We start from the raw sequence: 27,409 nt of genomic DNA, 5'->3' as shown, positions 1-27,409 counted from the left end.
CACTCTCATTGACATTTCAACTCCACGACGGATCCGAAGGTAGACAGATTTTTATATATTTTTTTTTTTGATTCGGGAGCTACACGTTTCTGAGGAGAAATCCGGCGGAGGGACGAGGCGAACTTATATACGCACACGGATAGGATACACGGTTACACACCGCTGCTGCCTTCAATCCGGTGAGTTTCGCTGAATCACATTTAAAAAAAAAAAAAAAAGCTTTCCATACATATATTTTAATCAGTTCTGATGTTGAACCACCTAAACGCTGCTGGAGAATATGCGTATATTTTCCTTTTATAGGACGAGAACGTTTTACAACCTTGACGCAACCTAAAGAAAAATAATTTTAAAAAAAAGAAATTAAAAGTGCTCAGCATGTTGCTCCATAATCAACGACACAAGCTGATCAGAGTGAGCGGATTTCCTTTTTGTTGTCACTAATGCAGCTTTTATTTAATCCTCACTTTAAGCGCTTTTAACGTATTTCCATAAAAACCTCTGGTGAGTTGAAAACCGCTCAGACTCCATTGATCAGTTCGGTGGACATGTCGCTGTCCGGCAGCGGAATCTCTCACCTGCGGGTCTTGGGTCGATGCTTCCTCAGCTTGTTTAAGTTTTTGGATATTTTGGCGGCGCTAAGTAGTGCATGCGAACCTAATGAAGTTAGACCGGTTCAGTGAATGTCGTGTGAGGGCAACACGAGCTGTGATGAAGAAAATGAATGAGTTGTGCGATTTGTAAGTTAAGTTATATTTTTGCCTTTGGAAAATGAAAATGGTCTACACCTTCGTATTAAATGTGCATCTATAATATTTGTACACACCTCGCCTGCTAGCAGCATCAGGTCCAGGCTTTCCTGTGTCTCTTCCTGTCTCGCATGTTGCTCGGTGACTCCATCAGTCCCGGAGTTTCTCCCAGCTTTCAGCCTTGTGCTTTTTCAGACTGCTCACCTCAAGCGCCTTGCAGCAATGAACCGAAACATCCTGTGCAGAAACATGAACATACTGAACTGAATTCAATTTAATATTGAGAGAATATAGTATAAATGTAAGGAGCACAACGCAGTATAAACCATTAAAAAAAAAAAATACTTAGGCTATACGATAATTTCTACAAAAGACGCAATGAAGAGGAGACGAGCAACGTTTAAACAACGGGAAAACATTTTTTATGCTATATTTCCTTATAACTCAGTATGTTAAAATCGCGCGCAGTTAAAGGAGCTTCCTCTGTTTCTGGTCGCGCTCCACGTGCGCCGCCAATCAGGGAGGAAAAAAAAAACCTGGCTGATGTGGACTGATGAAATCTTAGAGCAGAAGTTCAATTTATTCGTATAAAGCCCGAATCCTACTTATCCAACGCGTCAATGACATATGCAAATAAAACAACCGTGGCGTCCTCGTGCGTCTTGTTGAAGTGAGTGAACGTGTCAGTCAGAGGCTGTTTGATGAATCAAAGTGACAGGAAGAACAGCCGAAGTTCTGCAAATATTTATTAAGCATATTTATACATGCATATAAGAGACTTGTTTTACAAGGACTGCAACTGCTATAATAATAATAATAATAATAATAATAATAATAATAATAATAATAATAATAATAATAATAGTAAATGTCCTGAATATTCTGTAATACTCATAACGCTGTGTTGAAAATGGTATTTTGATTCAAAAGTTCTAGATAATACAAAAACATATATATATATATATATATATATATATATATACAGTACAGACCAAAAGTTTGGACACACCTTTTAATTCAATGAGTTTCCTTTATTTTCATGACTATTGACCTTGTAGATTCACACTGAAGGCATCAAAACTATGAATAACACATGTGGAAATATGCACTAAACAAAAAAGTGTAAAACAACTGAAAATACCCCTTATATTCTAGTTTCTTCAAAGTAGCAACCTTTTGCTGTGATTACTGCTTTGCACACACTCTGCATTTTCTTGATGAGCTTCAAGAGGTAGTCACCTGAAATGGTTTTCACTTCATAGGTGTGCCCTGTCAGGTTAATAAGTGGGATTTCTTGCCTTATAAATAGTCATGAAAATAAAGAAAACCCATTGAATTAGAAAGGTGTGTCCAAACTTTTGGTCTGTACTGTATATGCAGTATATATATATATATATATTTACCGTACTTGGATATATATATATACAAATAGATATATATATATATATATATATATATATATATATATATATATATATATATATATATATATATATATATATATATATATATATATATATATATATATATATATATATATATATATATATACTGTATATACTGTATATATACAGTACAGACCAAAAGTTTGGACACACCTTTTAATTCAATGAGTTTCCTTTATTTTCATGACTATTGACATTGTAGATTCACACTGAAGGCATCAAAACTATGAATAACACATGTGGAAATATGCACTAAACAAAAAAATGTAAAACAACTGAAAATACCCCTTATATTCTAGTTTCTTCAAAGGAGCAACCTTTTGCTGTGATTACTGCTTTGCACACACTCTGCATTTTCTTGATGAGCTTCAAGAGGTAGTCACCTGAAATGGTTTTCACTTCATAGGTGTGCGCTGTCAGGTTAATAAGTGGGATTTCTTGCCTTATAAATAGTCATGAAAATAAAGAAAACCCATTGAATTAGAAAGGTGTGTCCAAACTTTTGGTCTGTACTGTATATATATATATATATATAGATATATATATATATATAGTATTTAAAATATGAAGATAATGTGGGTTTTTTTTCTAATTCTGCAATCATTGTTTTTAATTAACTCTTCGTTTTCTCAGCTGATAGACTTCTTTAAATGGCAGACGTAGCAATGTATTAATTTGATTAAAGTCTTAATTGATATATATATATATATATATATATATATGAAAATTGCACTTTTTCTGACAGATTTCCCCTGACAGACTGTGACCTCCAAAAGGAGAGTTTCATAAAAGCCAAACAATTCTAATAAAACAGCAAAGATATTTAAAAAGTTTATCCAGTAATCTGCATTCTCTTAAATTTGAACTAATTTACCTCTGAAACCTTCACCAGTGAGGTTCAGCTGGAAAACTCCCATATTAGTCAGCATGGTTACTTGACTCTCCAACAGATCTGCTTTCCCCTCAGCGAAAATAAATGTTTTCACTTCAGATCTCTCTTTTTTTTTTACATTTATTCTTTCTTTCCACTTTTTTGTATTTAAAAGTTTCTAGAGGAACACAAACACTGCGTTGCCTCAGGGGGAAATAGCGAGCAGCTTAGACTTTCCTTTCAAGGCCTGTGACATTAGTTGCTGCTAATCCGAATTGGGCTAATTGCTTTCCTAACATCACCCCCACCCTCTTCTTCAATTATTTGTTCATTTTATACAGTATTTAATTTACAGCAATTAAATGAACTTTATCAGCTACAAAGCTTGAAATAAAACAAAAAAAGAAGCTGATATGATCTAAAATATATTTTAAAAATGCTTTATTCCCACTAGGCTTGACACAGATTGATGTATCTGGGAAGATTTAGAGAAAAAAAGAGAAGAAAAGATTACAGAAACCTCTTGAGAGTGGAGAGACAACGAATTAGCTCTTAGGGCGGATTTGCAGCTTAACCAAAAAAGAAACCAATAACCTACTGGAGGCATTGTTTCCAAAGAAAACTACTTGACACTCTCACCGGGGAATCTGTCTGTCAGGCGAAGGCAGCCAGGTTAGTGGCGTGCATTTTGTTTTGTTTTGTTTTGTTTTGTTTTGTTTGACAGCTGCAGATTGTGACGAGTGAGTGGCACCAAAGTTAGCACAACAAAAGTGTGCATTTGTCGAGTTTTGCAGAAAAAAAAAAAAACCCATACATTTCTGCGACCCTCTGAGCAGTCAAATTGGAGAATTTAAAACGGTTCCTACATGGGGGAGGGGGGGGGGGGGGGGGGGGGGGGGGGGGGGGGAAAGAAAAAAAAGAAACTTTCCAACCGTCCTCAGTTCTCCTGGAGCTCTCTTTCAAAAACAACACTGCGGATATAGAAAACTTTCTTTGGCCCTTTTTAGCATGTCTTACTTTAATACATCCAAACTCTTGGAAACTGTAAATTATTCAAAGCAATGTAGCTGAGTGAATCTTTGGCTCCTCCTACAGTTTAATTTGGTACCAAGTCGAGGTCCCCCCAATGGCACAAACTCCCGACTAGGAGGAGGAAGAGGTGAGGGAGAAACGGTGGTGTGTATGGGTGTGTGTGTGTGTGTGATACAAAGTGTGTGAGGGGGTGTTTTTGGTCTAATGCATGTCTAATAGGAGGGGTCACTGACGTAAAAATGTTAGGGAACCCCCCCCCCCCCACACACACACACACACTTCCCCTCCACAGCCCCCCCACCTCCTCTTTAGATGATATAAGCTGCGAGCATTCACGGCGGGCCCATCGGCTGAACCACCAGTCTGAGTAAGTAGAAACAAAGCAGCAAGGAGAAACAGATGAATGTGCTCGTTTAGTTTACGGGTTGTTTGATGAGGGAGCACTGGCCAGAGTGTTGTTCCTCACCACGGGACCCTCGATGACAGTTTGAGCCGGTCTTCTCAGCTCATTATCTCGCCGGCCCACTGAGGGCCCCATTCAAGCCGAGCAGACCCTCAACCCCCCCACCCCACCACCCCCCCACCACCCCCGCCCTCTCTCTCTCTCTCTCTCTCTCTGGCAGAGTCGTTTGTCTACTCATTGAACCCGCAGTCCGGAATGCAATGGTTGTTAGGGAGCCCTCTTTCACCTCCAAAGTGTTTTATTGATGAGCTTTGACTTCTCCTACTTTTTCACATGTCAAAGAAAGTCAAGTGTAGGCCCCCATGACTTCATTTCGTGGCCCCCATCCCTACTAAAAAAAAAAAAAACAGTAGAGAAAAATTTCCTCCCCCTCCCCCTGTTTATGCTCTTCCCCTCTCTCGTCATTTGGCCCTCTCTGAGGCACCCTCAGTTTTTTTTTTACTTTAGTTTTGACCTCAGCATGCACACAAACCTCACTTCTCTCTCTCCCCGCCCCCCTCTTTTTTTTTTTTTTCTGGGGTGCCTTCCTTCCTCCCAGAGGCTCAGAGTTTATGCTCGGACACATGGCGCAGAGGGGTTGCTTTTGGGTGCGCTGAGGTGTGCGGTAATGGTCCAGTCATTCAGCCGGTGCAGTTACGGGGAGCGTGTGGCCATGGCTACGCAGTCATTTGCTTTACTTTATTTACGCGCGTGCTCTTCGCTGTCAGGAAGCGGGAGTGACGTCGCAAATGCACCCCTACCCCCAGCCCCTCTCCCTTCAACACCACCACCCCACCTCCCCATAAAATGCAGCCGAGCTTGCCTAAAGGGCCGCGCTCTTTACGCATGGCGCTCCTTGTTGACAGGAGGGGTATGGCTGTTCGGGAGGGGAGACGGTGATGCTCAAAAAGAATAAACAAAAGCACGTGGTGGGGATTTTTTTTTTTTTTTCCCAGAGTGAAGGCTGTGAGTTTTTATTTTACAATAGTTCGATTTAAGATGAGAAACTTTTGCCAATGAGTGACGCTTCTAAAACTTTGGAATAATTAAGTTTTATTTTATTCTAGAAGGAGCAGGTGCAGGATTTTATTACAGAGCACCAGACAGAGGGAAGTGTGAGAAAACTAAACTAGTTGTTGCGGCTTATGAGCAACATCTGCAAAGGCGGAAAAAAAACAATACGTATGTATCTCCGTAACGTAAATCGCATCGACTCTTTTAGGAAAGGCACGCTGCTGCTCTTTGTGGTTTTAATTCGGTGCTACGAGTTCCAACATTCACGTGTGCGCTGCTCCGCTGCCGTGGGTTCCGCCAGTTCCTCCCCCATTTGTCCACTTCTTCCCCTCCCATCTCTTTGCACCACCGTCAAGCCTCAGGTTGGAGCCGAGCATGCCTTAGATTCCCTGGAAGAGGAATAGACGGGTTTTTTTCTTTTCTTTTCTTTTTTTTCCTTTTTTTTTTGTCTTTGCAGCTGCTTATTTGCAGCAAGTGTGCACCGGGTGCATTTGCGACCGTGGGCTGCAGAAATTAGTGGGTTGGGAAAGACTCGAGACTTTCTCTCTGCCCCCTTTTGCTTTTCTTCTTCTTCTCCTCCTTCTTCTTCTTCTTCTACTCCGTCGCTGTGGCTCAGTCCTGTTTCCCGCTTTGGCTGTGGTGCAGGGGGGAAAGTGTTTATATGGGGGATGATGACAGAGGTCGGGTCGCGCTAATGGGCCAGTGAAGAGCGGCGGAGGGAGGCGAGGAGAGGAGAGGCGAAGCGCACACAGCCGACCAGGAACACATAACATTAATACACTTGTTCCATCACCAATCAGCATAGGTGTGTTCACTCTCTTTACCCCCACCTCCTTTCCACCATCGCTCTCTCTCCCTCTCTCTATCCCCCCCTCCACTCCTCCTCCCCTTCCACCCTCCCTGGTCTCTCTCTTCCCCACTCTCCCTCATCCCGACTCTCTCATTCGCTCTCTCACACGCCAGCGCACATCCAGCGCCAAACTCCGTGCGTTCTGACATCTGAGTTCACTGTCAATCTCTGTCTCCTTCGCAGGGATATCCCCTCCGTCTCCGCCGAAGACCACTGGAAACTAATTTTTCCTCTTCAAAAGTTCCGGGGGAGAGCGAGACATTCAAATCCTGGTCGGCTTTTTGGCTTTTTGCTCTTTTCCCCCCCCTCCTATTATTTTGGTGTGGAGAGCGGGGCTCTACAGCCTATAGTTTAAAAAGGACGGAGGATGCCCCAAAAAGGTGAGATAAGATTCTATTATTATTATTATTATTATTATTATTATTATTATTATTATTATTATTATTATTATTATTATTAATAAAGTAGTATATCTTCAGCTTTAGCTTGAGGATTAGTGGTAAACTTGTGGCTGTGGACCGCGCTGTCTTCTGTTTGGACTATTTCAAAAAGTCCAAGTCGCCTTCAGCGCTTCTGTCGTATTTTATACGCTCCGCATTCTTTCCGTCATTCTGTTGTTGTGTTTAAGTCCATGGATAGCTTAGCGCTTATTTATGACAGCACACGAGACGGGAGAAGAAAATAAATAAAATAAAATAAAAATAGTAATTAAATAATAATAATAATAATAATAACAATAATAAAATTTTAAAAAAGCCACGATGAGCCAGGACAGTCAGTGATCATCTTGGGGAATGGAGCGCAATGACCCGTTGAGGAAATGTGTCAGATTGATTCATGCAGGCGAGTGATAGAAGCGCCTTCTTTAAAATGTACAATAAATTAAAGAAAGAAAAGAAAATAAAGTATTAAAAACATCACATACTCAGGAAGATGGTTGGTTTGTTTGTGTTCCACATGAAAAACTTCCAAAAAAACAAAAAAAACAAAAAAAACTTCCCATCCTTACGTGCTCTTCCTGTAAGCAATTGGAACTTTCTATACTTATTTAAAATATTGTTATGTGGTTTTCATTATTTTAGGAGTCAGGATACATAAAGTGTCTCTTATAAAAGCTCACAAAATAATCACCATTAAATAAATCCTTAAAATATAATTTTAGGCATTTAAAATAGAAAATGTGGAACTGCTGCTGCTTTCAAGCGAGTTTCTTAAAACATAAGAATTGATTTAATCTATTAATACATTTGTGATTAGGAAATAAATTAAGCCATGAAATAAAACCTGAAACATATAGTTAAATAATAATAATTAAATATATATATATATGAAACCTAACATTTGACTATTTCTCTAATTAATGCATTAGTTGCAGCAGATATAATTATTTTAACAACAACAAAATGCTACATTTTCTTCTGCATGTTCGGCCTGAGTTTTGGGCCTTACGTGGACCGGTTGTATATGAGAGTGTTGTGAGCGCAGCGTCCAGCCGCCAGAATAACGCATGTTGAATTAAGACATTGTTGTTCCGGATTACGACAGGGAAAGAAATGCAGATTAGGTCCTAGTTAACCCCCAGGAACAACAACGTTTGAGCTTTCGACCCTAAATAAATGATTAACCACTCGGGCCTTTATAGGGAGCCTGAAAGCTACAGACTAACAGCCAGCGCATTTATAGGGCGATAAAAAAAAAATCTCAATGAAAACATTTTATTTATGCTGTCTAGACGCAAAGCACTAAGTTTAAATGAGTACATCTTGAATTGTTAATTGCGTGATGTATATATATATATTTTTAAGATTTAGCTGCTGACTGATGAGTAACGTGGGTCAGTGTGAAGGAATTTGAATTTGATTAATGACCGAGCGGCTTATTTGTTAAAACACGTTATAATCTAAAAGTAATGGTGGCCCCTGCTTGCGTCTTCCCAATCTAGTCTCGGCCTATACACGCATGTCTCTGAGAGACAAGGACCGTGGAGCCTCCTTTTTTCCCCCTTTTCCTCCTTTCTCTTTGCACACAACACAGCTCCACATGGAGGGAGAAAATGAAAACTTCAGACTTCTCCCTGCCCTGGCCCCCTTTTTTTTTATCTGTTTCCCCCCTCTCTCTTTTTCAATAGCTTCTTTACGGCATTTGTCTTTTCCAATTGAGCGCCCCACTGCGCTGTTGTGTCGTTAAAAAACCGCTTTACAACCCGCACCAGCAGCACCGAACAACCACCAAATATTTATAACAAGAAATTACTTATTGAAAAAAAAAAAAACATTTATATCTCCCCACCCTCATCTATGAGAGCAGGGCAAACAAAACCAGCATTGACGCACCAGCGGCAGCGGGGTCACGGCCGTGTGTGTGTGTGTGTGTGTGTGTGTGTGTGATAGAGAGAGAGCGAGAGAGAGAGAGAGACAGACAGACAGAAGAGAGAGAGGGAGAGGAGTGTGTGTGAATGCTCCCGGAGGGGGTGGATTCATGCCTCCGGCTCTTTGTATTAATCTGAACTTGTTGGTGTGTTTTAGTTGCGTGTTTCTAGTCGCGAAGGCCGAGTTTTCACCCCGGAGTTGGAAGTATATGCAGAGAGGAGGGGACGCAGCATTGTTGGGGTAGACCAGCAGGCTTTGTACACCAGCTCTGTACCCCCTCCTGCTCTGTACTTTTGCAAAGCAATGAGGCGAGGTAGACAACGTGTGCCACTGTACAGTTCCTACATCAAGTCTTTTTTTTTTTTTTTCTTTAAGGGAGGTAGGGATGTGGGGGGGGGGGGATGTTTAAAGGCCTCTTGCTGGGACGATGAGAACTGATTTCTTTGTTTAAAGCCCCACAAAATAAAAGCACTGAAAAGAAAAGTGCTGTAAAAAGAGTTATAGGCCCACTGGTGGTTAGTCTGAGTTTATTTTGACAGGTGCTGACATGTATGTTGTCTCACGTCAATTATAAGTCATTTGCTTGGCAACCGGATTTAGATTAATTGTAAATAAAGTTGGGGAGGGGGGAGAGAGGGGGAATGTAGACTGTTAGGTTTGAGCAGATCAGTGTAGCTGCTGCTGTGCTAATGTGTTGTTCTGCTCTGTCCTATAGGGAGACATTAAGTAGTGAAAGCGGCAGATGATTGACTAAATTGTTATAGAGTGGACAGTCAACTCTGTTTCCAGGCAAGTTTAATTAAAATCCACATATATGAATATATAAATATAAACATGCACTCAGGATGTAAAATAAATATACATTACTTTTGCATCTGTATTTGTAAAAAAAGAAAAAAAAAGAAAAACAGATAAAAGAGAACAAGAAAAGGCAGCTGCCAAATTCAAATCGAAAAAAAAAATGGGAACAATTTTTAAAAATCCTTAAAAAAAAAAAAATCTAGAACGTATAAAAGCAAGTGAAATGAACATTTTTATAGGAAATTCCTAAATTTGATGCTAACCAGCTTTGTTGTCTCCTTGTGATGCTTAGAATACCACAACCAAGCCACGTGGGAGTCTGGCGTAGCCTCAATGATGCAGAACAGTAAGTTGTTTTCATACATCTCCATTTTATTGTGAAAGTCCTCATTACAGCCGCAGCTTCTTAACGTGGTTGCATGGAAGCAACAACCGCTGACATGTTTGCACTCTCAAAATAAAAAAAATAAAAAAATAAATAATATGTGTGCTTGCAGAAATTTGCATGAGGGAAGAAATGTTTGCTATGTGATGCTCGTTTCATTGCAGTTAGTTTATTATTTTGTTATTTTGCAATGATATGTATAGGTAAAGTTATTATTGAACAAGTTAATCACACGCCATGCCTCTCTAGAGAGAGAGAGAGAGAGATGAGGAGAGAATAGAAGGGGGTGGGTCGAGAGGGAGATTTTTTTTTTTTTTTTTTTTGTTTCTGCTTGAGTTGGTATTAAATAATTGCACAGCCGTCTGCATTAGCGTTAGAGCTGGCTGCCAGGGCTGCATACGAGATGAGCTTCGTAGGGGAAAAGAGCCCCGCATGAAACACGGGGAATGGCAATAATGTCTTATGTAGATTAGTCCATATATTTCTGCAGCACAGACAGCATGAACTAGAAAAAGAAGAAGAAGAAGAAAAAGTAGAAAGGTTCATATTCTAACCGGTGTAGGCTCAGAGAGGGGATAAATAATAAATAAGAATATTGTCATGGGTAGAGGGGGGGAAGCAAAAGATGAAGCTGTTTAAAGTTTTATTCTTGGTGTGTGTGAGTATGTGTGTGTTGAAACATAAGAAGGATAAACATGAAACATTTTCTCTCTTGCTGCTGGACAAGAGGTGTATGACATCTGTGATGAAGGTGTGTGGAATAATTTTATTACATTATTCTCCATATACCTCGATGTCTGTGCTGTAATCTGTGCGCATTTTAATCCAAACATATTGAATAGCCGAAGTGGTGGGATTTAAAAAAATATATATATATATTATTATTATTATGATTTATTATTTTTCTATTTTTATTTTTATTTTCCTGCTTGTCACTTACAAGAGATGATGGGGGGGCCTTATCAAAGCTGTGTACAAACACCCCTGCGCTCCTGCTTTGCTGCGGATTGATGTTAATGGGATGCTCCCCTGGCTTGGTGTGTGATGTCTGCTGCGAATTGCCGAGGAGATATCACTCGGCCCGGCCCTTTGGGTTGTCTAAAGGTCGCGGCGGCCTCGCCGGCTTTTGTGCTAATAACTCCTGGGTGTATATGGTGGGGAGCGTCCAAATTGACACCATATGTTTTCCTATTAGTCGACTTGCAATAGAATACAAGGGCGCGTAATCAGCGCCAGCGGGCGAGATCGACTGCGGCCACTTGAGGGAATTGCCGCCATGATTAAGACTTAACCTCAGAAGCACACAGAGAGTTTGATTTTTATGCGACGTCCTTATCTGACGGTTTTATTGATCCGGAGGATTTATATGATAGGCATAAATCAGAGGTGATGGAGCGGCGGAGGAGAAGCAGCGCAGCTTAATGTTGGAATGGGCCAATTTCATCGTAAGAAGTCTATTAATTCCACTTAATCCTGGAATTACCAAAAGAGCAAGAGGGATGATAATGGATTTACCATCAATCAGATCCACCCTGGGAGATTATTACACGTTGCGGCCAAAAGGGATATGTTGCTCAGTTAAACAGGTTTGCATCCAGTCAAGTATGAAAGGGATATGTTTTGTTTTTTTTCTCATAGCAAAAATAAAGTCTGCACTCATTGTCGAGTGGATGTTGCACAGCGCAGAGTAAAGACACCCACCGACTGCACACAACAGGACTGCAGAGGCTGTGAGCATTTGTTGTCAAATACAAACAAGGGGGAGGAAAAAAAACTGCATGTCACTTTTAATATGTTAAGAATCCAGGCGCGCCCTCGTTTGTGTGACCGCGCGTAGCCCCTGGCCACCTTAAAACGAAGTCTCCCTCGGAGGGTAAACGAGTAGCGTCCAATTTTGTCTGAGTGATATCCAAATGCAGACAGAAAGGGTCGTTTTATCATGCTACTATTTGTCGTGACGATGCGATTTTCAAAAGCGGAGCGGTGTCATAAAGTGACATGCCTGCCACAAGTGCTCCAACTGATCTTTTCAATTAGCCTCCCATGCATGATCCGAGGCGACTTCCGCCCATTTCCAGAAATTAAGCTCAAACTTGACGTGCAGCTAGCTTTATTTTAAAGACAAATGTCAGGCAGGCTCATCATATTTTCCCCCTCTTCTATATTTGGAGCTTATTTATTGCTAAGGAGCCTCTGCTCCCGGAGTCAATGCACCGGGCGGCAGCGCAGGGGAAGGGAGCGGAGAATCAGAGCGCAGCGCAGGCACTCCGGGGAGTCGGCTTTCCCATTTGGCTTCAGGTTTGCGGGTTTATTCTTTGCTTTACAGCAGTGCAATAAAATAAGTTTAAGGAAAAAAATATTTTTTTCTTTTTGAAAATAAGCTATTCGTTTTTAAGACATTACAACAACAAAAATGTTATTTTGAAGTTTGCATTTAAATGCTTATCACGTTATTTGCGCGTCTTTTCACAGCAAAGCTTTCGGATTTATCGCCTCTCGTTTTAAAATAAGTGCTGCGTTTTTAGCTGAATTCAACCATTCCGACATTTTTAAACGACATTGTGAGGGATGTCGATTATCATTTAGAAGCTTGATAAATACGAAGTGGGTGAAGTGCTGGTCTTTGTGGCAGGATGGAGAAGTTTGCCGGTTTGATAAAAGGTTGGTTACATTTACTGCAGGCAGCTGATCGTGCAAATTTGATTTCTGTCCCCCAATTAAGATGTTTTGGTTTGGTTTGTGTGACGCTGCTGTCCTCTGACTCCTGTTCTGCATGTGTCAGCCGCTGTATAACTGTGCTCTGTTTGCTATCAGAGGAGAGCAGCTCTGGAACACCTCTTGTGGGGAAAGGTTTTCTTTCAGTTTGACCGTATGCTGCCTTTATGTTGCATCTTTACCTCGGTTATCCTGTACGCTTTAAGCCACCCTGCTCACCATTACATGAAAATCACTGTGCTTTATCACACAGTTTTATTTTTTGGTTTTTTTTTTTTTTTTTTTACCTGCTTCTGTTGCCACGCTGCGCTGTGATGTGATGACTCCGACGCTTTTGTCTCCATGTAGGTCACAGTGGCGTAAACCAGCTTGGTGGTGTGTTTGTTAATGGCAGACCGCTGCCGGATTCCACCAGGCAGAAAATAGTTGAACTTGCTCATAGTGGCGCTCGACCCTGCGACATCTCCAGGATACTGCAGGTGAGATTTTAGTTTTTCTTGCTGATTTTTTTATTTTTTTTAATTTTTATTTTTTAAAGTTTGTAAGTAAAAATGTATCAAATCTTTATGCAGACTGTGTCCGCAGTCTGAAAATGATCTCTTGGAGCAGAATGGAAATGACGCGACTCCTTAAAGATCATTTAAAACGCGATTTTCTGTCCCTTTCAAGGCAATAAAATTATATAATTTGCTCACTGCAAATGTAATTAGACCGCGAACAACGACGACAACAACAACAACAACAACAACAAAAAGAAAAGTACTCTGCCTGCTATTATATAGAAAAATGCCTAATGTACAATTGAAGGCATATTTTCTGTGTTTGTAGACCCATGATGAAGTCCAAGTGCTGGACAGTGAAAAGGTGAAAATTATTTGAGCCATCATAGACATTCCATTAATAGTCATAAATAATGTATGTGAATTGTGTCTTTTGTTCCCCGCCCAGGTGTCCAACGGCTGCGTGAGCAAGATCCTGGGCAGATATTATGAAACTGGCTCCATAAGACCGAGAGCGATAGGCGGCAGCAAGCCCCGTGTCGCCACTCCGGAGGTGGTCGCCAAAATCGCGCAGTACAAGCGGGAGTGTCCGTCGATCTTTGCCTGGGAGATCCGCGACCGGCTGCTGTCGGAGGGGATCTGCACCAACGACAACATACCCAGCGTAAGTGCATCGACTGGAAGTTGTGTGCATGATTTAATTTGCCACATGAAGTGACTTTTTTTCCCATGCAGTGGAGGAAAAACAGATGGGCATCCAACCATTCAGTCTTATTAAATACACCGCGTTTCAAAGTGGAGGGGCAGTACAGTATGAAATCCCCCCTGACATGCGCCAACCGAGCAGGAACCATTTGTGCGCATTTTAAAACTCCCCAAATTTTAAGATTATAAATCTTTCACGCTCTCATGTTGTGAACACAGTGAACATCTTTTTATTTTATTTATTTATTTATTTTTTGCAGTTCCTCCTCTGACTCGGATCCTCAGTTTGATCATATGTAATTTGTCATTCAGGTGTCATCAATAAACAGAGTCCTCCGCAACCTGGCGAGTGAAAAGCAACAGATGGGCGCAGATGGCATGTATGACAAGCTGAGAATGCTCAACGGTCAGACAGGAACTTGGGGGACCCGGCCAGGCTGGTACCCCGGAACATCAGTGCCAGGGCAGCCCAACCAAGGTGAGCCTCATTATCACGCAGTGGCGATAGAGACACCTTGACGCACGCGACTTCCAGTCTCCCTCTGATATCTACAATGATAAAGCCGGGCACTCCAGCTCTTATTGATGTGGTCAGTCGCTAATATATTTGATGTGCAGCTTAAATTTTAAAAGAGCTGCCATGCCACTCTGTCTGCAGGCAGGTACTGTAAGCCTGCACCCTCCCTCACAAGTCCATCAATTAAGGGTTTTCTATTGGAGGAAGCTGAAGGCCATACATGCAGACTGAATGCCTCCACTGTCCCAGACATGGATGTGCGTGACAACGGCTTGTCCTTTCAGCAGAGGTGTCCATCCAACAGCCCTGCACTTTCTCCTCTTTTCCACTGATGAAGAGGCGGAGGCAGAGCCGCGGAGCGGTGTGCGCGGATATCAGTACAAAGGAATGTTTTCCTTCACACGCAATGATTGGTTATGGGAACGGCCCGCACTATGTGTAATTGCTCATTAGAGGGGGGCTTTGTGTCTCATTATGGCAACAGGCAGGAGCGTGGAGATGGATGGTGGGGCTGCTGTGGAAACGTTCCACTTCAGAGGGCTTCGGTGCTGTTGGGCCTGCGCATTACAGGCCTAACTTTGTGCAGGAAAGAGCAGACGTAGCAGATTATGTCTGTAAAAAAAAAACCCAAACGAACAAATTAAACCAGGAAGTATTTTATTTGTGTTTGATTTACACGCACCACAAGGCGGAAATGCAAGTGTGGATTTGAGAAAATGCAGAGGAAATGAGAATTTATGTAATGACAATTTCAATATGTGGGGCTGTCACCACGCAGTAAAACAATTTATTAAACATTATTATGATTATGATAATAATCATAATCATAATAATAATAATAATAATTATTATTATTATTATTATTTAGTAGTAGTATAAATAATTGTATTTATTATATTATTATATCATAGTGAAAATGGCTATTTATACCAAATGTACGCATACAAATATATATTATGTAACTTATAAATTGCATATTATCACAGAATTACGAGCATTATATGCCAAGCAATGTAATAATAATAATAATAATAATAATAATAATAATAATAATAATAATAATAATAATAAAAGTCTTATTGTTGTTTTCGATATAAAATATGACAGTATCATAATTAACCTCAATAATAATAATAATAATAATAATAATAATAATAATAATAATAATAATCTATGCTGTTAATATTATCACCGACCCTTCATGTTTTTGTCTCAGGGGATCTAAAATATGTTTTCCATCAGTCAAGCGGACTGAACACATAGAAAGGTTACATTGAGAGTGACAGGGGCCCCAAACAGAAGACAGCTCTATATCCCAAAGACTGACGAATAAAAACCTCGGTGCCGGTCGCCCTCTTTCATCCCTTTCTCCTTCTCCTTCGCTGCCTATATGGCTCCAAATCCCGTCTATAGGATTTAGTCTCTCACTTTCTCTTTCAGTTTTAAGCGGTTTCTCAAGAGTGTTTTGATCCAGCCTCAGCAGCTGAAAGGTGCCGCAATTGGTTCGGTATCTCCCTTTTTTTTTATTCTTCTTCTGCTGCTGCTGCTTTTCCGCCTGACTGGTTGAGACACCGCGATACTAAAGAACGAGTTTATTTCCCAGCGCTTTTATAAAGAAAACAAAATCCCATCCGAGCGTCAGTGGGTCTGGCAGACGGATAATAGCTGCACATTCGCTCTTTTTTGTGGATTATCCGGAGCGAAGAAACAAATAGCGCGGACACAAACTGTTGGTCTATAGATGAATACCTTGTCCATTATGCAGCAGGGGAAATTGTCAAGTAACATCAGATGTCCTCCACTGACTCACATGTTGAAACATTTGCTATATATTTCGGCCCAAGTGAACACGTCAATATTTGCTTACAGATCATTTCAAATTTATCATCAAATAGACACATTTTATTTGATGTGGCTGGTGGCGCGCAGGGATGGATCCACGCTTGTTCCTACGTCAGTGAAAGAAAAAAAAAAAGGAAGAAAAAAAAGACGCGGGTCTTGACGCCAGGGACGCGCATCGTTGAGATATTACATAAACCTCCCTCCAATGGCTCACCCGCTGCTTAATTTCGCATTAACTTCTCGGTGTGATAATGATGTCCAACAACAAGACAGACATTAGTCGATAAGCCTCGCCCTGCATCTGAAGGGGCCTTCGGGCCCACCGCGGACAAGCAGGGGCAGTGAATAGATTGGCCCTATTTCGGGTTGTTCAGGGGGTTGCATGCTCTCTCCTCACTCATTTGTTTCCAATTGAAGACAGAAATCCTGACTGGCGTGTAGCTGGCCGGGGGACGTGATTAATGATGGTAGTGGATAAGGGTTAACACACTGGACTCAAAGCTCTGTTGACTAGGATCCTCGTACGCACAATGCCGGAGCACTATAGCCTGCGCGCCTCCACAGAGAGAGGATCCTTTTGTCATCTCCCCCCCATCCTCCTCCCATATATTACACCCACCGAGGGCTCGCTGGTCGTCCCTGGCTGTGTCCATAGTTTAATGGTTCCCCTTACTCCTGGAGGCATTGTATCATTCTGAAAAGCGTCTTCTCCTATTCAAAAGTTGGTGGTCACCTCAATGGCTCTACCAACGCCCATATGGGAGCGACCATTGAAGCGCTGCTCTGTCCTAGAAAACAGAGGGGATGGGTTGGGGAGGGGGGCCGCAGAGTTTTGGGGTTTTAATACATTTCATAGGCTCTGAAAAGAGGCTCGCCACTTCTTGACACATTTCTCTTAACCTTTTGAGAACACAAACCATTGTTGGGAGACGATAAGTGCGCAGGGCCATCCTGTTTTTCCCACAATATTTTATAAACACATTAAAAACAGTTGTTTTTTTTTTACACTACCCTCTTTCACGTAGGCACTCGTCTGTAATCTGGCAACACTAGGAAGAAATCGCAATAATTCCTCCAATTTTGAATTAAATTAACCATGATGGAGGGAAAGGGGGGCTTAATTAATGATGTAGCACAGCGCTCTGTACAATTAGCTGTAGGCTCATGCAACAAGATAATTAATTATTCAATTAGATTAAATGAATGTATATTTCCATTAACGATTTCCCCCCCCCCGCCCCCCTTCTTCCCTCCTCTGCTCTCAGATGGCTGCCAACAGCAGGACGGCGCAGGAGAAAACACGAACTCCATCAGCTCGAACGGCGAAGACTCGGAGGAGACGCAGATGCGCCTGCAGCTCAAGAGAAAACTGCAGAGGAACCGCACGTCTTTTACGCAGGAGCAAATCGAGGCGCTGGAAAAAGGTCCAAAAATCAGCAAACTATTTAGTCAAACTCCTATCATATGAAATAATAGCAGCCAATATGTTCCTGGTGACCATATGAATTTATTCTGAGGTGAAAGACAAATAACCTAGCCTTTAAAGGCCATAATAGCGTTTTATGAACTAATATCCACGCACCTTTGTAGTTATTTACTCATGATTTTGTTTGATTGATTTGTTCTATTACAGAATTTGAGAGAACGCATTATCCAGATGTTTTCGCACGGGAAAGACTAGCGGCGAAAATCGACCTGCCCGAAGCAAGAATACAAGTACGGCTTACAACAACTTGTTTTTGTTCACTTGTGAAAGCTTGCAGATAAGATTCTTCTTTGGGGTTTCTGTCTTTTGGGAAGAAGAAAAAAATATATAGTAATTTATTTATTTACTTTTTATTTTATTTTATCGAAGGTATGGTTCTCAAACAGAAGAGCAAAGTGGAGGCGAGAGGAGAAGCTGCGGAACCAGCGTCGACAGGCCAATAACTCCTCCAGTCACATTCCCATCAGCAGCAGCTTCAGCACCAGCGTCTACCAAGCCATCCCTCAGCCCACCACACCGGGTAGGCCCACCACACACAACTTCAAACTCTTCAATTTTATAAATATTTTAATATTTCCCAGGTGGAGTCTTTTTTTTTTTTAATTTAATTAATTTTTTTACTTATTCCTTGTATTTTGCGCTGTGGTTAAAATTCTGGGATCAACTTACCACAAAAAATGTTCCTGAAGATCCACTTTTTAAAATTGCAACAAAAAAAGTCTATCGGGCCTGAAGGAAACTATAATTATAATTTACATTTATAATTACATATGGTAGCTGTTTCCGCATGCAAAATTGCACCATGAAGCTAGTTTTTGATTAAAAGTAGACTATAAAAGTTGAGAACAAGGACTGTTGCATACATGTCTAAACTGGCTGACATACAGTAGACTAACTGTCTCTTTAAGCTAAAGTGAAATTATAGTTTTCCAAGAAGTTCATGTAGAACTGACAAGATCACTCCAAAATGTTGGGGCTACTTCCAAAACACATACACACTTATCAAATAAATGTCAAAACGTATACGGTGACACATTCTATCACTTACTAGTACAAACCAGACAAGATCTGCCTGAAATATCACTAAACAGTAAAAGAGTCACAGTCTGAGTGGACTGATAGAGTAAAGGGGGGCTGTACACTTGAAGAAAAGCTGTGCTTCTCTTTTAATGGATGACTGAGTAAAAATTCACAGCTGACTGTCCGTGTAATTGCAGAATCAGGCAGGAGAGCACACCAGCAGAGCTGAAGCTCATGCTCAAAAGTCAGTCACCTGAGAAGTATTGTACAGTGTCTCTCTGGGCCCATCAGCATGTTGAACGAGACACGGATGAGATGAGCTCTGTTGACCAAAGGACTGCATGTGTATAAATGAGCACAGTTTCTGTTGTTTTTGACTTTTTTTTTCTCTCCATCTCCTTACAGTGTCTTTCACCTCGGGGTCAATGCTTGGCAGGCCTGATTCTGCACTAACAAACACCTACAGTGCGCTGCCCCCCATGCCCAGCTTCACCATGGCCAACAATCTACCTATGCAAGTAAGTGCATAGGAACCTTCTGTTCAGGTTTTGGGATGATGCAGGTTTATTGCAAGTTATGAAAACAAACACGCCTGAAGTAAGTCCAAACAGACACCCTAAAAGTCTTCCTAAGAAAAATTTAAAATAAAAACAAGAGCAAGAAAGAATGGCTTTTATGACAGGGGAATATAACAAACTGCAGCATAAAAGCTATTACAGACTGCTGAGCTGAAAATATGGTTGGCTAAGCTAATGAATAATTTTCTCCTCATTTTATAGCCCAGCCAGACCTCCTCTTACTCCTGCATGCTGCCTACCAGTCCGCCTGTGAACGGGCGGAGCTACGAAACATACACGCCCCCTCATATGCAGGCACATATGAACAGCCAATCAATGACCACTTCTGGTACCACCTCAACAGGTAGGCAGAAAGTTTATTGTTTACCAACAACATCCGTATGGGAGCTAATCGCAGCACTGTGAAATATCTGCCACCTCTCCTGTAATTAGGGGGTACTTCATAGCCATCTCTGATTCATGATCTGTCGCTGCAGCTTTACCTTCCCATCCCGTCTGTTTGAGAGACTTCCATCCTTTAAACGTCCCGGGGTCAATATCAAATCATTTTCTCTCCTGCAGCAGTGTGAGCCCTGTTCATTTCATTGCCACTCTAGGCCATCATGTCAGCCCCACGACTCCGGCACATAGTTTAGTTCCACCCCATTAGGGTGCTGTTTCAGAGGGCCATACATACTGGTTATAGTCATGAAGAGTTAATCATGCATAACCACATTTCCTCTGTGCTAAATTGCTAATTAATTTGATTCATTTGCTGTTGTACTCTCTCTGTTTAAATGCCATCGCCACGGCCTCAATTTATCGAGCTTGCGAGCGTTTCAGAGAGCGGCCGTGTGCAGAGCATTGTGACTCACCGCAGCCCCCCCACCCGCCCCAAAGCTTGTCCGCTTATTTTTACAAGCTTTTAAAGTACAACACTGTCCCGGTGTCACCTCTGACTGCACATAGTGCATCCACTCAGCTACTTACGACCTTTAAAGATACTTCACCTCTTTGCTGATGGATTTCTGTATTATGTTTTTTCATTTCTTTTTTTTTTTTTATTATTTTGTCTCTGCAGGACTCATCTCTCCTGGAGTGTCTGTCCCTGTCCAAGTCCCAGGGAGCGAGCCTGACATGTCTCAGTACTGGTCAAGACTACAGTAGAGAGAAGAGCTACTTCACCCTGTAAGCACCCACTCCACCATCGCCCTCCGGCAGTGCTCCTCACAAATACATGGCACAGGAAAGAAAGGGGGGAAAAAAAAGGCGCGAGAGGGTTGAGGAAGAGGCAACAGACAGGAGAGGAAAGAACGAGAGGGACTCTGGGAGAGCCTTGGGACCTCTGGGCTTTGTTTCCCCCCGCTGGGACAGTGTGCTGTTGTGTAGCTCTAGGCACATTCAAACGAGGACTTGGAAGAGAGAGACCAACAGTGGAGAGAGGCAGAAAAAAAATATGGACCTCTGTAAAGTGCCCGGTGTTAAATTTTTATGGAACAAAAACTTATCCGTTCTTTTTCTATTTCCAACTTCAGTCATTGTTTCCCTTTTTTTTTCTCTGATGTGTTTGTAAATGGCCATTTGTATGTTAATATGAAAAAAAGAAAAAACAAGATCAAGTACTGATAGACGGACTGCTAGAAAACCATCTTGGTTTTTCTTTCTTTTTTTTTTTTGCTAAAGGAGAAGCTGAGAGAATCTGCCATGACTATCTTTTAATCTGCTTATATCGAGACTTTCTACCAGCCTTTTGCATGGTCTCTGGACGCATATCATTAAAGACGAAAAAAGCTGGAGGGAAGATTCTTACTGTGACAGAAAAAAAAGAGAAAACTATTTATTGGTCCTATTTGTTGCAAATGGATATTCGGTGGAGGAAAACTCCAAGTCGATCCACCCACTGAGGCCGCGGCGGTCTCGGCCTCTGATACAAGGCCTTGCATTTATTAGATTGGGAATCCTATCAACAGCTCCAAGCGTGCAAAGACGGCACAGCTTGCAACACAAGTTGGACCTCCTGCTTCCGTGGTTGGATTGATTCTTTAGATTACCACCGAGAACATTACGCGTGGAAAACAGGTGCAGCAAGACCCCCCTCTGCCCCCTCCACGCCTCCCTTCCCCCCCAAACACCTGTATTCTGTAAATGGTTGACTGCGTCTTCGATATAATCCAGTTTGTTAATGTCCAAATGTAAAGTATTTGTCTTCCCTTTTTTTCGGAAATCTTCCAGAAAGATTTCTCCAATAAAAGTCAATTTCAGTTTTACATTCCCAAGAATATTCTATAAATGTTCCATGCATCATGAAATACATTTTTTTAGGGTCAGGTACAATTTGTCTCTTAGGTATAGTTGTAATATAGTGTCCTATGGTCATAAAAAAATGTGCAACTAGAAATATTTAATTCCTATAATTATGATTAAACATTGCTTGACAGAGTTTTAAACTTAAGTGTTTGGCAGTTGTTTACAAGTACATATCAGATCTAATCATTGTTGATTGTAAAACAGACCAAAGCCTTTGTATTTCATCTAGAACACAATGTTTCTTTCATTCTGTTTTTTTTTAAGATATTAGTTTTGTGTTGCAAAATTTTGTAAGCACATTTTGTTCAACTACATTGGCTTCGAAGACTGCAGTCGAACAGTCCTTATTTATAATTAAAGACCATGGGATGGGTTTTATTTTTTGTTTTCTTTTCTAGCATCATCTGTCACCATGCTCTTTTTTGAGTTTTGCATTTTTGTTTCAGTGTGTACGTAGAACATGGACACATACCGGGGTTTACGTCTGAGCTTTGCTTTTGAGATAAAACACGCTGTCTCTTAAATATTTCAATTTAATTTTATTTAAAATGGAGCTTTCTAAATGTATTTTGTGAAAACTATAAAACATTTTGTACAGTAAAAAAAAAAGTGTCTTAAAGAAAGCCTTTTTTTTAAAACATTTTCTTGCGTGCATTTTGAAGCATGAATCATTCCTGCATTTATAAATAATTCCTAGCGAGGCAGCTTGTTATACACATCACAACATTTCAAACTCTCACCAAAACAAAGGTGTCCAAAATAACAAGCCTCTCCTGATGTATGGGGCTGAGCCGAGTTGACACAGACCACACAACAAAACACCACCACACAATGAGAAAGGTCAAGCAATTCACCATCGCTGGCTCTTGTTTTAGTGGAGTTACGGTGGTATGGAAAAAATACAGAGAAGGAGGCAGAGAGGAGAGAAAGAGAGAGAGAGAGAGAGAGAGGGGGGAGGGAAAAAAGTTGGGAAATAAAGCAGTCAGAGCCTAGAGCGAGGAAGAGGAGCGATTGTGTGGCAGAGTGAGTTATTTTGCTTCACTTGCTGCCTCAGCAGGGGGGGTTATGTGTGTGTATGCGGGTTTAAACGGGTGTGTGGAGAGTCCATCTCTATAAGGCAAAGATACTCAGGAGAGGAGCGGGGTCAGGTAACACACAGCAATCTGGAGCGCCAAATGTCCCACTAAAGTGATTCACTGAATTTACACGTCTCACCCAGTATTTAATAGTCCAATCAGATGTTGGAGGATTGGAGGTTAATCAGATTTCTTAGATGTTCCCTCCCCCACCCCACCCTCAGAATGCTATTTCTTTATTCATTATATCCACTTTATCTCAAAAATGGAGGAGCAGTTTGTTCAAGGTGAAGAGAGTGAGAGAGAAGAGAAGGGAGAGCAGAATAGCAGGAACATTAATAATTACAGAGAAAGAAATGGAAGATGGATTCAAAATGCAAGGTCTGCAATTAGTGGAAATCTAAATAATACACATCTTTGGGATGAAATGGTTTTAATGTAATTCTCACTCATTGTGAAGTCAGTGAGTTTCTTTAAAAAAAAGTTCTTGGGCTCTTTGTGCTTTCAGATCCATTCTTTATTGAGGTGGGTTCATTTCGAGAGATCTTAACGTGAGTTCAAACCGCAGAGAACAGAAGGCGGCACTTAAATTCTCCGCGGTCTGTGGGAGCGAGCACAACAGACAGAGTCTATGTAATAGCGTGTTCTTGTTAAATAATACAAGTACATAGGTTGTAGCAAAAACCTGGACCAATACATGTGGTGCATCAAAGCAAAGTTTTCAAAAAAATTTTGTTTGGTTTAGAAATGTTGGACTTTCAAACGGAACTGCGGCGTAGTGCGCCTTGACCCAAAGGAAAGTGAGCTCTAACATAAAGCAACTTCTGGAAAACAGATTTGTTAGGAGTCAAAAGGACATGAACAGCTGCTGTAAGGACACATTCATACACTTAGTCCCATATTACCTATTTGAAACTTTTGTTGCAGTTGCATTTCAAAAGGTATCTTCTTATAGAAGTGAACAATTCTACAACTCAAATGTAATTTGTGTAATTACTTTTCTTCACAAAACTTAAAGCACAATTACAGCTGAGCCCAAGATGAATCATACTTCAAGAAGATTTAGTTTCTAAATTGCTTTCACTCACTCAACCAGGAAGTTTGTTGTTGAATAGAAATCAGACAAGATTCAAGTCAAAAGAAAAATGTCTATAAAATGATAAGATTACTTAGTTGTATAACTAGACCTAAAATACTTTGTGGTTATTGATAACAGAAAATATGTGTTACAAACAAAAGGCTACTTGTGGTGATCTTGTTCAACCCACTGCTGAGCCCTGGAAGAACCAATCAGGAAAACCTTGAAGCTTTACCCGAAAAAATTGAAATCAACTTTACCCTTTATCATGAATAGTGTGGCCATAAATCCAACACCGCATAATTGAAACCATGACTTCATTTAAAAACACATTTAGACTGTGAATGTGGAAACAAGCAAACTCAATCTGAGAGGAACGTACACAAACTGAATGCCACATTTATTCATTGCAGGGTGAATTACACTTTGAATAGCTGGTTGAAAATTGAGGCAATGTTGCTGTGAAACTGGAGTGTAAACTGCCATAAACTAATTCATAAAAAGTTCAAATTAGCCAATGGCTCGCTTAAGGTTGGGGGAAGATGCAAAAGAAAAAAATAAACAAGACACATGAAACATTATGACGACTTTGTCAGTGAAGTTGAGTTGCAGCCACTTAAACGTGATGCCAAATCTTCATCATATGAGATGGTTTATATTTTTGTTCTATTCATGGATAAAAACCAAATGATGTTTGTTGATAATCTGAAAATTAAAGAACAGCAAACCAGCACAGAATGTTTACAGGTCAAACAGTGGAGCACAAAGAAGCAAACATAAAAACATTACAAAACTATTAATTAATTAATCTATTCTCCTGCAATTCACTTTTAATGTTAATCCATTATATGTTCATCCATCCATTCATTATCTCACATGCTTATCCCTGGTGGGGTCGCCAGGGTTCAACAGGCGAGAGGTGGGGTACGTTCTGGACAGGTCGCCAGTCCATCCCAGTCCTTCATATGTCATTACCAAAATATTAAACAGAAGTTCCAATAAAAGTGAGCTTTTGTGTGTCTCACAACCTGCTCTGAACACATGTTGCAAACTGTCACCCATCCTACCAAGTTTCAACAGGCAAAAAGATTCAAAGTGGTATCAGCTTCCAACAAAAGAAAGCAAACATAAAACATTTAATTTTTCATGTTAGTTTAATTTTTTTTTAAATTTTGTATGTAACTGTTTGACCTAATTTGATCTTTAAAGCAGCTCATCCATCAAACACAGCACATGAGGTGTGAAGCCTGCACCCCCTCTGCCCACATTCCTATTGTTTCAGCTCTGGCGAGTGGATGTAGATGCCGCTCACCAGCAATGTCTCTGTGGATTAGACTGGAGCATTTCTATATAAACCTGAAACCAGTCAGGCAGACCAGAGCGCTGCCATTCAGGACGCTCCTCAGAGTTGAACCAAGATTCAACAGAGAGACCGTGTTGGGTTTTGCACACTTGTTCTCTTCTTTAATTAATTTCACAAGAGCACATTGCACTGTTCCAGAACATAGATTGTATTTGCAGAATGATTTAAATGGTGGAGCAGCACAGCAGATGCCTCTTGTTTGTAAAGAAAGCCAAGAACAAAGCTAAATTATTCAATGTTTCCCAAGATGGAGAATCTGTAAAGGCTGTAAAATATTTCATGATTACACTGGCGGCAGAGGCAAGCTTTCGTGGTTAACAAAAGTAAAAAGAAACAAACTTTGTCTTGTAATGGAACTTTTTATGACATTCTAGATGATTACCATTTAACGTGCGGACAAAATCATGACAACTTAATATATTTGCATAAAAATATTAAATGCAAACAATAAATGTGTTTGCTATGAGCAGAGGTGTTGTGGATGTTTAGATCTTCACCTCTGGCTGGCCTGGTTGGCAGGTGGTAACGGTTGGCTGCTTCATCGCAGTTGACATCACCTGAACGAGGCAACACCCCGCTTGCCGCAGCAAAGAGGGCAACGGCCACAGTTATTCAGTCTTTGGTTTCCTGTCAGAAATCCAGGTTTTTGGTGCCGGAAGCGCTGGAGCCACAGGCAGACGCCACTACGACAGGCTCCCCCCTGCTGACACGACTCACCGTCTCGGACAAGTCCGGAGGCAAATGCAGTCGCTAGGAGAGAGGCACAGAGAGAAACGGCGCGTTAGAGCAAAAACAGTAGCAGTACAGTAGATCAGCATACAGTAGGTGGTACACTCCAGTGGTGCTTATTCACAGAGAGCCATGTTGGGTTGAAATTGCATTAGATGCTTCAGCACTCCCTTTAACACTGGCAGCATCGAGGAAATCTGCTACCTTGCTGCTAAATGCTTCAGAGAGCTTTAGGTCTGTTACACCTCACAGCCATAAAACTGGATGTGTGCCAGTGTGTCAGATTTTATAGAACAAAAAAAGATAAATAATAAAAAACAGGAGAGAGGGGAGAAAGTGTGTAATCTGGCATTAAAGGGTAATAAGAACCCAGATGACTTTTCTGTGCTGGTAATATTTGCTTTGTCTTTAAAACGGATAATTCTATTGAGTTCATGCCAAAGTTACAATCAGGTGCTTTAGCCATTTTGCAGCAAAGCTTTTCTTTACTGAACGCACAATAACATTAAGAGGTTGAGGAGGCACACTTATTTAAAGCATACAGTGGAAGGGCCACACTTCCAAGCTCTCACCAGAATGAAGTAGAAAGGCCATCAACGGACCACAGCGAACAGAGTCCTGAAGGGCCCTCGAATGCCTGAAAGGAGCTGAAGTATCTTCCAAGTCAAGTGTGCCTCTCTACCAACCCCCCCTCCCCCGACAATGGTGTTGAGTAGCACGTTGCTCGAGTGTCTGTCAAGGAAGTTAAATCAGAACGCTGCCATTCTTTGGGACAAGAGAGGTTAAACCCTGTAATTTGCCCTGAAAGAATCTGCTATGACATCTGAAACCCTCTGGTCAAAGCCTGCGCTCTCTCCCACCCAATCCCAACCAGCTAAAGCTTCCCTGCCCGCCATATCCGCATCCCCTCCAGACATCCAGCTTTACAGGAGAGCCCTTCCACTCCCAAAGATACTTATCTTTATTCTAAATGACTAGGTGTTTGGGTACGGGGTGTAGAAGAGTTTTACTAAGAGATAAATCACAACCATGTAATGTTCTTCACCCCTTTAGGGTATGCAACTTCCACCCACTATTCAGATTTGTTTTTGGAAACACCTGAGTTTGTTGTACTATCACTGATGCTATTGTCTGATATGAAGGCTTGAGTTCCTAGTGATGACATTAAACAATTTAGAGATGCTCATATAATGCTTTTCTTAAACTACAGCATGTTTTGGAAAAAAGGACAAGCTGTCATCTCTGTGTGATTCGGTGTGAACTTAGCTGAGTTGTCCAGAAAGGTAGTTGGACTCCTAAAAGGTAATTTTATATAAAGGGTAACAATCCTTGCAGCTTGAGGATCTGATAAAACTATGACAGACGAATGGAGAAAAACACACTGGGCAATGGGCAGCTTGGATTAAAGTATACAAAGGCCAAACAAATCTTTGGAGCTCAGCCATGTGTAATTCCTTGAGTACCGGGCTCCGACACATCGCTTCCATACTCAAATTTCTAGACATTTTTCTTTAGCTTTTATAACTTTTCTGGAGATTTGATTACAATATAATTAT

General features: G+C 41.0%; 2 protein-coding genes across 10 annotated transcripts in view; one reads left to right on the top strand and one right to left on the bottom strand.

Annotated features, from left to right (window-relative positions):
- pax6b (paired box 6b) lies at nucleotides 1-21,981 on the top strand. 9 transcript variants are annotated; one of them, XM_032560188.1, is made up of 14 exons: nucleotides 1-179; nucleotides 6,587-6,783; nucleotides 9,866-9,919; nucleotides 10,686-10,709; nucleotides 13,022-13,152; nucleotides 13,502-13,537; nucleotides 13,622-13,837; nucleotides 14,191-14,356; nucleotides 17,503-17,661; nucleotides 17,871-17,953; nucleotides 18,093-18,243; nucleotides 19,149-19,261; nucleotides 19,523-19,664; nucleotides 20,382-21,981. In XM_032560188.1, exons 2-14 carry the CDS (start codon nucleotides 6,771-6,773, stop codon nucleotides 20,465-20,467), a joined length of 1,374 nt encoding a protein of 457 aa, XP_032416079.1. In that variant the 5' UTR covers nucleotides 1-179; nucleotides 6,587-6,770; the 3' UTR covers nucleotides 20,468-21,981. The 9 variants fall into 9 exon arrangements, with proteins under 9 accessions (XP_032416079.1, XP_032416078.1, XP_032416087.1 ...); XM_032560187.1 differs by lacking the exon at nucleotides 1-179 and adding an exon at nucleotides 5,767-6,358; XM_032560192.1 differs by lacking the exon at nucleotides 1-179 and adding an exon at nucleotides 9,488-9,561 and having other exon boundaries at nucleotides 6,497-6,783.
- A 1,197-nt stretch (nucleotides 21,982-23,178) lies between these two features.
- Nucleotides 23,179-27,409, bottom strand: part of elp4 (elongator acetyltransferase complex subunit 4) — a 58,750-nt gene continuing 54,519 nt past the window's right edge. Inside the window, exon 10 of the mRNA XM_032560197.1 lies at nucleotides 23,179-25,874. Within this exon, the coding sequence (XP_032416088.1) occupies nucleotides 25,755-25,874 (120 nt within the window). The 3' untranslated portion in view covers nucleotides 23,179-25,754. The remainder of the gene's footprint in view (nucleotides 25,875-27,409) is intronic.

The sequence above is a fragment of the Xiphophorus hellerii genome, chromosome 4, assembly GCF_003331165.1.
Source record: "Xiphophorus hellerii strain 12219 chromosome 4, Xiphophorus_hellerii-4.1, whole genome shotgun sequence".
Taxonomy (NCBI): Eukaryota; Metazoa; Chordata; class Actinopteri; order Cyprinodontiformes; family Poeciliidae; genus Xiphophorus; species Xiphophorus hellerii.
The sequence above is the reverse complement of the archived record's forward strand: the minus strand, read 5'-3'. Positions and strand labels throughout refer to the sequence as shown.